This window comes from Xiphophorus hellerii, chromosome 21 (genome assembly GCF_003331165.1).
Source record: "Xiphophorus hellerii strain 12219 chromosome 21, Xiphophorus_hellerii-4.1, whole genome shotgun sequence".
In the NCBI taxonomy this organism is placed as follows: Eukaryota; Metazoa; Chordata; class Actinopteri; order Cyprinodontiformes; family Poeciliidae; genus Xiphophorus; species Xiphophorus hellerii.
In genome coordinates, this window is record NC_045692.1 from 12,531,181 (window position 1) to 12,544,179 (window position 12,999).

The 12,999-nt window shown below is 38.4% G+C and overlaps 1 protein-coding gene across 1 annotated transcript in view; it reads left to right on the plus strand.

Moving 5' to 3' along the window:
* The window catches only part of stau2 (staufen double-stranded RNA binding protein 2), a 92,604-nt gene that overhangs the window by 18,057 nt on the left and 61,548 nt on the right, over window positions 1–12,999 (plus strand). The window contains exons 6-7 of the mRNA XM_032551282.1: window positions 1,880–2,039; window positions 5,961–6,068. Of these exons, the coding sequence (XP_032407173.1) occupies window positions 1,880–2,039; window positions 5,961–6,068 (268 nt within the window). The remainder of the gene's footprint in view (window positions 1–1,879; window positions 2,040–5,960; window positions 6,069–12,999) is intronic.

Here is a 12,999-nt window from a genome sequence, read left to right on the forward strand (position 1 = left end):
AATAGACATCAGAAGATGGTTGCAGCGCCTGGAGGTGTCGCAACAGAATTTACATTTTTTAACAAAGTGGTGTCAAGAGCAGAAGTTCTTATGCCTTTGAATTTAGTGCCATGATTGCCATCGGGTAAAAACTGTTTTTTAGGCGATTTGTCCTGGTTTTTATTGCTCTGTATCTCTTGCCTGATGGCAGCAGCTATCATTCATTCATTATCATTCCGAGCTCCCAACTTCTTAGTCAAGTCGTGTGCAGAATAACTTGTCTCTAACCCAGATGGTGCTCCGGTGTAGACCTGAAAATGTTATTGAATTTCTGTAATACTCGGTTACATGCCATGGCATCTGAATGTGTGTAGGTGTTGTTTTTTCCAACATCCATAATTCAAGGCATCATTTCACATCAATTCAGTTCCACAATACCGTAAATATTTATACATTGGTCTCGCTGAACACGTTCTTAATGGTCTGAAGACACTTGGGGAAAAAAAATCACAAATAATAGCTTTAAACCTCAGAAACAATGTTTGTGCATGGCTCCCATGAATCTTGCAAACATCTTTCTGCTTTGGAAGGTAAAGAAATGTGGGTTTATGATAAGTGGCTTTACCACAACCCATCAACAGCAACATTTAATTAAATTGCAACGAGGGTTACCATTGACCTTAAAGAGCCAAGGGCATGTGGAAATCTGAACCATGAGCCATCAGATCCATCTGGTACCAATGCTTTTTATTAGATTGATTGGTGTACTCTTGGTAAGCAATCGGGTTGGTTAATAAAATGTTCCATGAGGGAAGGACTTTCATTACGGTGTTGATGATGGATCAGAAGGGTTCCCTGTTAAGTTTAGATAGATTTTAGCATTAAATCTCAGTTGTAAAAAAGATTTATGTCCTCTTTAAAAGTGTTTTTGTATGTATCAAAAAGGGATTGTTGGGTTATGACTATCCTAATTTAATTTCTCTGTATCTAATGAGGAGCATATGTGTAATTTGTTACGAAACCAACCGCATAGATTTCTAGGTCTCACATCATTTAATGCATTCTTTTTTTTCCTCGTGAATCCATGAACCCTCGTAAAAGTGCAGCTTCACTGCAGACCCGAGCAGGATGTTGTAGTGGAGATATTTGTACAAATAAAAATAAAAAAAAGGGACAGCTTTATACATATCAACCTTGTTGTGAAATGTGGTCTACCTTAAGATTTTCATTCTGTGAATAGAAGCCCACTGCCAAACATGAAAATGTGCAAAACAGTCTGGGAACTAGGCACTAATCGAGACATATTTCCATAAATCCCAGCTTGTGTCGACCACATATGGAGTGTCTGTATGTGCTTGTGAATATAAGTGTATCTTTGCAGTGATTAAAGCAGACAGGGAGAGGGATATTAAAATCTTTGGTTTCCTCACTTATTAGTTTTCCCACTATTTTTCTTTCCTTTTCCCCAATTTGGCAGACATTCTCAGCTCTTCTCCTACTGACCCGGTGGGGAGGGGTATCATGCACACAGACCTTTAAATCTGCCCGCTGACAGTTCAGCCCCACTTTGTCAAGGCCCAGTGAAAGAGAGGATAATCTATGTTTGGGGCGAGAAGAAAGAGTGGAGGATATATGTCCCTGTGCTTTGTTTTGCATCCATGAGCTGAGATTCAATAGCAAGACATTAGTCAGATAGCTGGCCAACAGACCATTGTGTAGTAATTGACCCTGATGAAGTGGTGGGCCTTTTAAATTGAGAATGGTGTAAAGTCATTGAATTGATAGCTGTGTTGGACCTTCTTTTTCCCCTGTTTTACATCTTACATAGACATCCTTTTAAAATTTAGGACTAAAAACATAATTTTAGTGCGTAAACATGATGGTTCTTTGTGTGCTTTAGGTACCATTATCCTGTCCCTAAGATCTTCTACGTGCAGCTCTCTGTGGGGAGTCGGGAGTTCATCGGGGAAGGACGCACCCGCCAAGCAGCGAGGCACAACGCTGCCATGAAAGCCCTCCAAGCACTTCGCAATGAACCAATCCCTGAACGGCCACCACAGGTAAAAGCAAACTCATTAAAGTCTCGAAATGACACAGAATAACACCTGAGGTTTAATAGAGACATGTTGGCATTGTTGCACCCTTTGAATTTCTCTACGTCATCCACATTTGGAAAGATTTGAGAAACTTGGTTTGGTCAGAAATGCCAAACCAAGCACAAAAACCTATTTTTACACATTTGTGAAGCTGAAAGGAAAGCTGTTAGTTTCTTATCAGCATCTGTTAATCAGTCTGGATCCATGTGGCATTTACTCTTTGCAGCATAGCTACTCTCTGCACACCCACCCGTATTCCAAAGGACTGAGTTAGATATAAAAATTGAAGTTGTTTTTATGCTATTTTCACCTCTTCTACTACGTGTTGGGTAATTAGAAATCTTAAAAAGCACGATATGTGTCAGCTGTGTCAGCCTTATCAAACTTGCCTTCTCATGTTGGTTTTATGTTGCAATCGCATCCATTTGGTGTTTTCGCTGCTTTCACCTCAGAGGTCTATTCCAACCTGAAACTTCAGTTTAATTAAAAGTGAAAAGGTTTTGTGCTCTTGGTTCCTTTCTCCTCTATCTGAAAAGAATCCAAAGATGTTTTTTTGTTTTTGTTCAGTTACCAAGATGAGTGTGTATCCACCCTTAATCAGGTTCAAGCCAAATCCGCCTCAGCTCTAATTACTCTAATGTGTCACATAAGCCCCACAGTCTACTTTGCACCTGGCAGGGCTGCATTTTCTGTTTTCCTACTCTTTCTGCCTGCCTTCTCCCAATGTCATTGTACCTCTCCGAAGTTTCTTAAAGTCATACTTGTTAACTGTTGTTAGCATCTCCCACCGGAAATCAAATTACCCCCTGTCCCAGTTGCCTGGCATCGTTGATGGATATTTAAAACGCTTTGGCTCTTCTCACTTACCTGCATCGCTGTCTTGTGGCGTCGGCTATCATAAACGAGCTCTTTGTTTGCTCCTGCTGAGTCTTGATTTACAAATTGAGCCGCATTGTGTAGACCATATAAGCATGTCATTCTGTCTATGCGCGAGTGTGTGTGTGTGCTCCAGCATGTTTCGGTGTGACGAGGACATCCGAAAGGCTAAAGGTTTGTCTTACTTGATTCTTGGTTGTTTAGCTTTTGATGAATGAGCGTCAAGATTTTCCAAGAAGTTTTAGAACTTGTTTTTCTTTAAAGAAAAAAAATGTTTGCATTATTTTTTAGAATTAAGAAATATTCATATTCTTGAAACTCTTTTGTATTTTGTCACATAAAATCCACACATTTTAGAGTAAATTAGTTTGAGGAAAATAATACTCGCTCGTCACTTTTTGATTTTTTTCAATAAAGATGTATTAAGTGTAGTGTGCAGTGTTTTTTTGTACCTTAAAACCCATAAATATGGCTATGTAGTGGTCAAGTCAAAGTCAAGACTTACCTCAACAACCTGTTCATACTCAAAAACCCTAATATTTCTAAAAAAATTACTTCACAAAGATTTAAAAGACTCACTACTTCATAACCATACGCTACAAAATAGTAGCTAGATGAAGCTACTATGAGTCTTTTTATTACTTTTGGTGTCTTGCTTTGCTTATGGCAGAAACACCATATTCCTGATGAAGGAATTTCATCAGGAATATGGAGAAACCTGGACAACCTGGAGAAACCTGGTCTTGTCCAGGTCACTTGTTTGTTGGTCTTCGCAATCTTGAGTCTCTTAGTCTTCCCTTTTGATCTAGAATCCATTCACCCGATGAAAGAAGTTGCTCATAAGCTTGTAGCTCAAGGTTAATAAGTTTTTCTTTTCTATTCTCTGCCTGCCATCACTTTTCATTTAAATAGTTCCTTCAGGGTGAGTGTGATGCTGCACTGTATATGTTTCTGCACTACGACAAGGACACTCTGACGCGACCATTAATAAGCAGAAGCAGTGCTGAAGTCCGGTCCATTCCAGCCGACGCTTGTTTTTCCTCTCCCTTTCAGAAACTTTTCTCCTGGCTGCTTGTTAAGGCAACCTTGAGAGTGGATTCTCTATTCATCACGCATTTCAGGATTGATAGCGACAGAGGAAAATGCAGCCTTGCAAGCTGAGCTGAAATTTAACTGAGAATCAGAAAATTGGACTATGTTGCTTTTATTATGTAAAACACCAAAGATAGACAGGAAAAATAAAGTTTTTGTTAAAATAGACTAAAACATGGTGATAACTGAACTGTTGGAAGATCATCAGAAAAGAAATACTCTAGGCCAGCCTGGCTGTAGTGTCTGATTTTGTTTTCTGTTACATTTCTACAGAAAAGGGCACTACCAGGGTGACTGTGTATCACAAATGATGATCTAAGCCTCCAAACTGCCCCAAATGTTTCCACCTTACTTTGTGTGTCATAAGAAATGCAAGTAAATCTCCCCTGAATTGAGTTCCAGCTCGGTGCAATGTCTGCTTCCTCTGAAATCCAAGAAATCTCTTCTCAAAGTACTCGTCACGATCCACGTCAGGTCACACAATGAACCAGAAGAAGTGACGGAACCCTGAGGGGAAGGACTGCAGCCAGTCAGACTTAATGAGACAAAGAGCTGGACATGAAAAGATAAAGATCGAGACATAACGCTGCATTCCAGCAGGCTACAGGCAGCAGAAAGCCCCCTGTTGTGGGATATGATCTCACTGGATTGAGTTTGGTTTCATTATCAACTGAAGTGACTGTAAGCTGCTGATTTCCCGGCAGTTTCTCTTATTGATCTAGTTATGTATAAGCGAAAGTCTTGAAGTCAAAGCTTAAACTGGGGTCAAATGAGCAAATTCCATTAAAGAAATATTTCTTAATATCTAATTTAAAGTCACAATTTAATACCTAATGAAGAAAACAAGGAAACCCTTGAATGTAAATCATTGTGTGAATGACCTAGTTGTTGTACAAAATGTGGACCTGAACTGAAGTCTTTAATCCCATATCAATAAAGTACAGTATGTAAGCGATTTAAATATAAAAATAAATAAATAAATGCTGGACAATGATAAAATTACTTCTCAGGCTGTACGTCTGTTACATCACAAAAAGTCAGCATCCTAACTGGACTGTACAGATTTTTTATATCTACTGTGTGCTTTAACCTAAATCCTCAAATGTCTGAACTTACTCTGGAACAGCTGGGTTACTTAAAATTGGGTTTTGTTTTGGTTGTTTATTTTGTTTTGACATTCTGATGTTTTACTGCAAAACTGACTAGTTTCACATAATCCTAATATTACTTGCTCATATTAGCTGGTATACAAATACAGCCCATTTCTACTTTTTTTAAACACTTTGAACAGTTCAGATTTATCTTCAAATGTCTACTTTGCCCTTTAATAGGTTTTTAAATTGACAACATTCTTCTTTTTTATTTTTTTTTACTTTCTGATATGTCAATTAGAAACTGATTTGTTTATATATATACATACAAACATGTATGAATGACAATAAATTTGATTGCCAGGGTTTAGCAGCTAAAATGTTATTTGGAAAGTTGTAACTGTTGTTTCATAATTTGATGTTCTGTTTTTGGAGATAAACAGAAAAAAAGGTTGAAAACATTTCATCTAGACATATTGTTTTGAAATTTTCAAGCTGTATTCTTGAATGCACCTTATAGATCTTGTCAACTCTGTTCATCTAATGATTTCCACAGCAGATTCAAATCTGCATTGATATGCATATAATTAAATTAAACTTAGCTGACAAAACCCAACAGGAATATAAACGATTGTCTTTTTTGTGGATGTTTATCATCTGAATAACTCAAATATCAATAATAATTTGGGTTGATAATTTTTCTGCCCTGAATTTGCTTCAAAAATATCCATGCTTTTTTAATCTCTGTCACATGTCTGGTCAGATGCTAAATGAGTTGCTCAGTAAAACACATTTACAGTATTTTTTTTTTCTCTTTCATATCCAGAGTCCAGAAGAAAAAGTGGAGACACAGGAAGGAACTGATGCCAGCAAATCAGAGATTAGCCTAGTCTATGAAATCGCCCTCAAAAGAAACTTATCTGTTAACTTTGAGGTAAGAACAAAAACACCGCCATCAGGCAATCATTTTAAGTTCATACCATCATGTTGACAAATTATGAAAATATCAGTGTTGTGACTGTGAACTGGGACGGAATGAGAAAAGGGATGAATAAAAAAGAGTGACTGCAGGATGAAGATTAGGTGATTCATTACTTTGAGGGAGTTTTTAAAAGTTTCAGTTTTGCTAAACCCAGACTCTTTTGTTTTTGCACTAGTTATTCTTTAGGGAAAGTGTAATGGGGTAGAACCGAGAAAACAACACTCAGCTTGAAAGATTGTAAGTTGAGTGTTGTTTTCCTACTGGATGAGCCACAATCTCTGTAAAACAAATAGTAAAGGGAGATTAAGTAATTAAAGAACCAGACAAATGAGCCCTAATATATAATTATATGAAGGCTTCGTCACAGCATCGCAACAACTGCCCTTCTCTTTTTGACTGAGTTGTATTTTTACCATGTAACTATAAAAACATGGAGAAATTAAGTGGCTGTGGTTGTTTTTTTTAGCCCTGGCTGAAACACGAAAATCCAATCATTTTTTTAAGTCAGCGAACACAACCTTGCTGATGAATATTCAGCTGAGAGTAACATTTTTTGATGTAAAAGTTGTCGGAGCGGGAATCAGACATAAAGTTTCTACATAATGTACAGTGAAGGAGGAGGCTTGAAATGAGAAGACATTTTACGACTAAACTGTATCTTCTGCGACATGTTGATATTCACCATTCTGACACGTTTTCAATTCATTCAGGCTGTAAGACAAAGCAAGATTTCGAACAGATAACAGGAAAGCTGAAAGGAGGATAATGGAATTGGTTTGTTTCATCTTTTTGAGCTTGCAGGCTTTGTTGAGGAACATGTTGGATTTGAAAATGCTTGCACCATTTTGAGAGTTGACATAATGGTTTAGAATGCACAGAGGATGCTGTTTTAATATCAGCAGGAAATCCAGAAAATAGTTTCTTCTATATTATCAGGTCAGTGTTTCCAAAAAGTGGAGGTCAGAAATTGTCAACAGCACTCTTATTGGTGCATCTCTAGACGTGATCCACCTTCTTCACACCCAAAAGATGTCAGCTTTAACGACATTCCTCTGTCTAGAATCAACCTCAGTGGCTCCATATCAGCCCCCCAAAATAAACTCCCTACCAGTTTTGTTTGGGTTCTTTGCTACACATGATCCTAAACTTAAAGTTACATCCTCAAAGTCAGAGTAGCTCACTCTGTCCTCATATGACCTGCTCTGTTCTTCTTGGCTTTTACCATATCTTAACTGACTCATCTAATATTCTCTCCCCAAGCCTCCACCCCCTCATCTTTGTTTGCACTCGGTAAGGTGCCAAAAACAAGGGAAGCTCAGTTTACACTGTGTGCTCCCTCCCTTCCTCCTTAGACCTCTCCCTTCCATCCCCATCACTCCCAAAAATCACAAATGAGGCAGTTGCATGTGGAGACAAGGGGGAGATGCAGACGCAGGAAGAGAAGTAACATATTTTCTCTCTGCTGACTTGGCTTGTTAATATGAGTTTACCCCTACTTTGGAAAAGTTATCTGGAAAACTGAAGTCCTTCCATTTGTTCCCCTCACCTTCCTCTACTCATTTGCCCTTTAAAGCAGGATGTAGTTTCCTTTCTAGGAACGGCTATTAATTATTTTAGCCAGCTAAATCAGGGGTTGAGGTAATTCATTATCTGTCATGTCTTTATCACTGTCCTTGATTACACTGTCATTTTTAGTCCTGGGAAATTTGGAGAGAGAGGCAGTATTTTTGTTCTTCTGAATCATTTCCTGTTCTCTCTAATAAATGTTTGTTTTTTTCCCCTTCAACTTTTACCATTTTTAATCACCTTAAATATCTCTATCCAAAATAAATCTTTCCAGTTATTTTTCCCACTTGTGATTTGTGTAGATCTTGTTTTTTCCATTAAACGTGCTGGAATATTAAATAATTATTTACTTCAAAGCACTTTGAAAAACCTTGTTTCTATGTGTTACAAATAAACTTGACTTAACTATTCAACATTTTTACACATCAATCAGAGTGATTAATTTGATTTAGATGGGAAGAACTGAACTCATCTGGAGGCCTGTATATCCGCATTACCTGAACAAGAAGTGCTTAGAATTTGATATTTATAATTTGATAGGCGGAAGGGTCTTTGTAATTTTGCAGATAACTTAACAGTGAAGCTACAGATTGCCATGAGCCATTAATGACCCATAATCCAACAACATTACTGGCAAATAAGAACATCCTTTCCCAGTTAAACATGTGCAGCAGCTGCAGTCTGACGCTCACATACTGGCTGCCTTTTACTCTTCATTACATGAAGTAAACACTTTTCCAAAAACTCAAGTCTTGAGGCTTGACTCGTACTCCTGGTTTAAGTATGGGGCCTTCTTGGTTTGACGTGTAAAGACCAAGAAAGCATATGAAAGGAGCTGACAACTGTTCATTACCTATAAGACAGTCATAAGTAATAAAAGAACAGTTAAATTGGAGGAATAAAGTAACAAATGATCAAAGGCGGTATGATGACTCTATTACTCACAGTTTCTATTTCAGTAACAATAAATTGTCTGAGGCACACTGCACTGAGCAGAAAACAAAATTTAGTAAGATGTAGCACATGATAGCAAACAATAAGGCATGCAAATTCAAAATCCAGCAGCACCAAAACACACACGCATGCACACCCCTAAAAAGAAAGCTGTTTATTTTCAATTCAACATTGTTTTTAAAAACTAAATAATGGAAAAGCTATCTTTGTGCTAATGCTCTTATTCCCCAATTTACCTATGTTTTTATATCTATTGCATACTTCTTTTGTTTCAATCCTTACTCCATTTAATTTAGGTATTTCAGTAAACCAAATACGATTTTCATTTAATTATATCAAAAAAATGTTTTTTTGAACAAGTGTCCCTTTTCTTGTAAGGGCAATTGTAAAGCAAAATTCAACAGCTTTGCGGCAAACAAACATAAACAATAAAAATAACCAGTTCAAATGATGAAATGTAGAGACCTCATTAGGGAAATCAACTGAGTCAATTACCGCGACACTCCATGTGTTCCCTTTTAGATGTCAGGAGATCAAAGATCCCTTAGGAATGGAGCAGCACCTGTCATATGTCTTGACAAGCAGATGAACTGGTTTGTAACCTTGGTAAAATTGGTGTCACACTGTTTTCTATCTCACCGTGTATTCCGGCGTTTTGAAAAACACAGGTTGCCTGGGCCTTAATGTGTGAAAATAAATTATATTTTGCAGAACATCAAGTCCTGCGATGTCTTTGAAGATTTTGATGCTCTCCTGTTGTGAAAAAAATGTATGTATACTAGATATTACTGGGGTTAAATTCATAGTCTGACTGTGTTATGAGCAAACTTGTTACTTAAAGGGATCAACAGGGCATCTGGGAAGGAGTTTCACTGATCCACAAAGGCCCCCAATCGGTCAAATAATTATTTGCTAAATTATTCTGGTAGCAACTGATGGCTTAAATTTCACTTTCGGTTTCAGCAGTTGCATGTTCTAAGGTAAGTGAAGCATCTGTTCAGCATGCTGTGAGATTAAGTGATGTTATCGATGAGTCATTGCTGTGACATTTAAAGGAGATTTATTTGGCATAGGAGAGCTGTGGGTGTCTTTTCTTTGAAATGTCCAAAACATTTGTGGTAGGACAGTTTTTCTGATGATCCAAATGCATATGCTAATTTATGTAATGTGGAAGCACAATTTTTTTCCAATTCCATTGAAATAAAAGGCTGCTGTACAATAGTGTGGCGGGGATTAGATGAATTTCTTTCTATCGCTGTGACCTGTCTCCTTGTTAACTACTATTGTGTCGATTGATGGGTGACTACAGTCTCCACAGCTTTCATTACTGACACAGATTTTTACTCAAGTATTAACCACAGTATCAGGATATAGGTTTGCAGCACATCTAGCCTCCAGCATGCCTTGTACAAGAAGTTGGATTCAGAGATATTGCTATGATAAAATAAATAAATAAAAAAACACTAATCTCCTATGAAGTATGCATTTAGAGCTCCTAGTACCCTACCCTATTAGATGACAAATGTGAGCAGAAAATAGTTTTACCCAGTACTAAATAAGCGCTACAGACAAGACGTTTCAAGTTTGTTTTCCATTGAATTTTTTCAGTCTGAATAGGAGCCACTGAAAGGTTTCATATTTGAGAGAGATTGAAAACAAACAAGTCAAAAAGATGGATTTCCACATCATCCCTTGTCATTTCATATTTATCTTTCCCCATTATACACTATAGTGGATTCCCTCTTATTCTCGGTCTGTGTGCTGAGAATACTACTATTCACTACTGTGGAGTGTATTGACCATTTGTAAATTGGTCAATGCATTTTCCTTTTGATTTTTAATTTTTTTTTACCAACCTATTCTTTAGCCATAGCTTCATCTTTTCCTGCATTGTGCTGACCTTGTGTTTTGATATGCTCAGAAGAAACTTTGCTCTTTCCTCAAAAATCATAAGCTTAAGAACATACACATATTAATCTTCCGCGCATTCCCTCCAACAACATAACAGATCCCTCTTATGTGAGCGCCTTCGATCTGAGCAATGTTTTCACCTCATTCCATCCTTTCCTTTACTGGGGCATGAAATTACCCTTAAGTCAATGTTCGACTGTCTACTTTCCCATCACTCTGCTACGATGAGGGTCGCCACCACCCCAAGAGCCAGTTGGCTCATTTAATCCCCCTGTCAGGCAATATCAAACAGATGTCAGCATCAAAGAGGAACCAATCTATAAATCACAGCTTGTGTGTTGTGTTGGGGGGGTAGGACATAAGAGGAGAACCACCCATCTTACAAGGAGCAGTTTCCCTCAAGGCATGTCCATCCACCGCTCTTCACAAAAGGATCTTTCTTCTCTTTACCAGTCCTCACCATTGTCGTACCCTGATCCCATAGCCTCCTCTTCTACAGTACCTGAGTTCTAGCTTGCACAGATCCTCATACTGCCTAGGGTATTAATGTCTCCCTGAAAAGCCAAAGTGAAGGCCTCCCACTTTGAAGAGACGGGCAAAGGGGGAAAAAAAAATCAACATTGAATTACAGAAGGTTTCCTGTGTACAACTTGATCTCCTTGTCGTCGGGTGGTAGACGGGTGTGTTTGCGTGTTTGTTTGCGTGTCTGTGTGCGGGCTTGGCTCGTAGGTGAATAGAAGCACTGAAATCCCATCAGTAGTGGTGCGGATCCTGTGTCGTATGCCATGAGACTGACTGCAGCTTGTCAACTGCTATCCTAGACCAAGGGAATGTTGTACCTATGCACCTTTTGTCATATATCTTGTCGACTTAAACATTTGGTTTCTCTTCCTGACGACCACATCGAGGTCTGTAGCCGCTGCATACGCAATGCCCCATTTTCTTTAAATACTTCAAAATAGTACAGTCAACTATTCAGCATGTTTTATTTGAAAATAAATGAATCTGCAAATACTGAACCGTAAATAGATAGAGGTCCAAACAGTGCTATGTATTATTTTAATAATAATATTAAAATAAGCAAATGTGACTGTACTGTTGTTTTGTTTTCGTAGTGCAAAGACCCATATGGAGAATACTTCTAAGCATTCACAGCCATTTTGTCATGTCAGGTACCAAGAACTAGACAGGGAAAATATAAGCATATTTTCAAAGAAAAGACCTTTCGAAATGGCGCAGGTCTATGGGGCAAGATTACTTTAAAAGGCTACAAGGAAGTCTGTCTCCTATAAAGCAAAGCATAAAGAAGTTAGAGGAACTCATTTGTTTAAACTATTCAAATCCTGAAGTGTGCAATCTACAACTTGCTGCCTACGGGAGTTTATGTGCCAAACTATTTCTTGGCTTGAAGCAGTAACTTCCTGGAGTCTCTGCTCGTTGCCTGACAACTAAACAATGATATGTAACAAAATCAAACTGGGAATAGCACAATCCTGTTTTATACATCTCTGAGACAAGGATGCCTAAATCAGTTCAGCAAAGCTTTGAAAAATCCTTTCTCTTCAGATGAGCTTGAGCTCTTTTTATTTTTTTTTGTTGCAAATCCATTCACAAACATGGCCGAGTTTGTGTTTTGGTTCCTATCCCAGGGATCCTCTCGCTGAGTACTTACACATGGTCTTTGTGATGAAAAGGAGACAGAGGAAGACTGAGAGGCAGTCGCAGGACTACGCAGATGAAGAATGCTCCTTACTGCTCGTGTGCACAGTCCGTTACTGGTTCATATCTGCTTTCTCCAAGTGACATAATCTTAGCTGAGAAATGGCCAAGCTGTGTGAAGTGTCATCACCGCATGCTACTGGCACTGTAAAAACATTCAGCTATCCAGTGTTTCCGATTGTGGTAAATGTTAGTATGTACAAGAATCTGTCATGTTGCATTTCCTTTTTCTGGAGACGAGTAACACCAGAGTCGATCCTCGCGGGTTGGAGGGAGTTCAGCTGTTTAGTTGGACAGTGAGCTCTTCAAGGCCTCATACCATTGTCTAATGTTGAAAGTCTAACTTCCAGTCTTTCAGTTTCTTAATTAAATTGCTAGAGCTTGTGTAGTTAGAGAGGAAGTGCTCATATTCTACTGTTTTTCTCTAATGTCCATGTTGATCTGCGAGGCATCTCAGGAATGCCCGAGCCTCCGCTTATCAGCAGAATCGGTTTTATCGGTCACTGGGTTTAAATTAAGTGTTTCTAGATTGCGGCTGATTGCTACAATTTGTGCTGTCTGCGCCGCTGCTCCAACTTTAGCAAAGAAACTCAGCAGAGCGTGGGAGGAGGAAAGGGGGTGAAAGAGAGATTCCAAAGGAAAAAAAAAACAGCATCCACCATAAACCATTAAGGCCTGAGGCGTTGCTTAAACATGGACACATGTCAGGCGACTGTGTGTTATAACTCTGGAA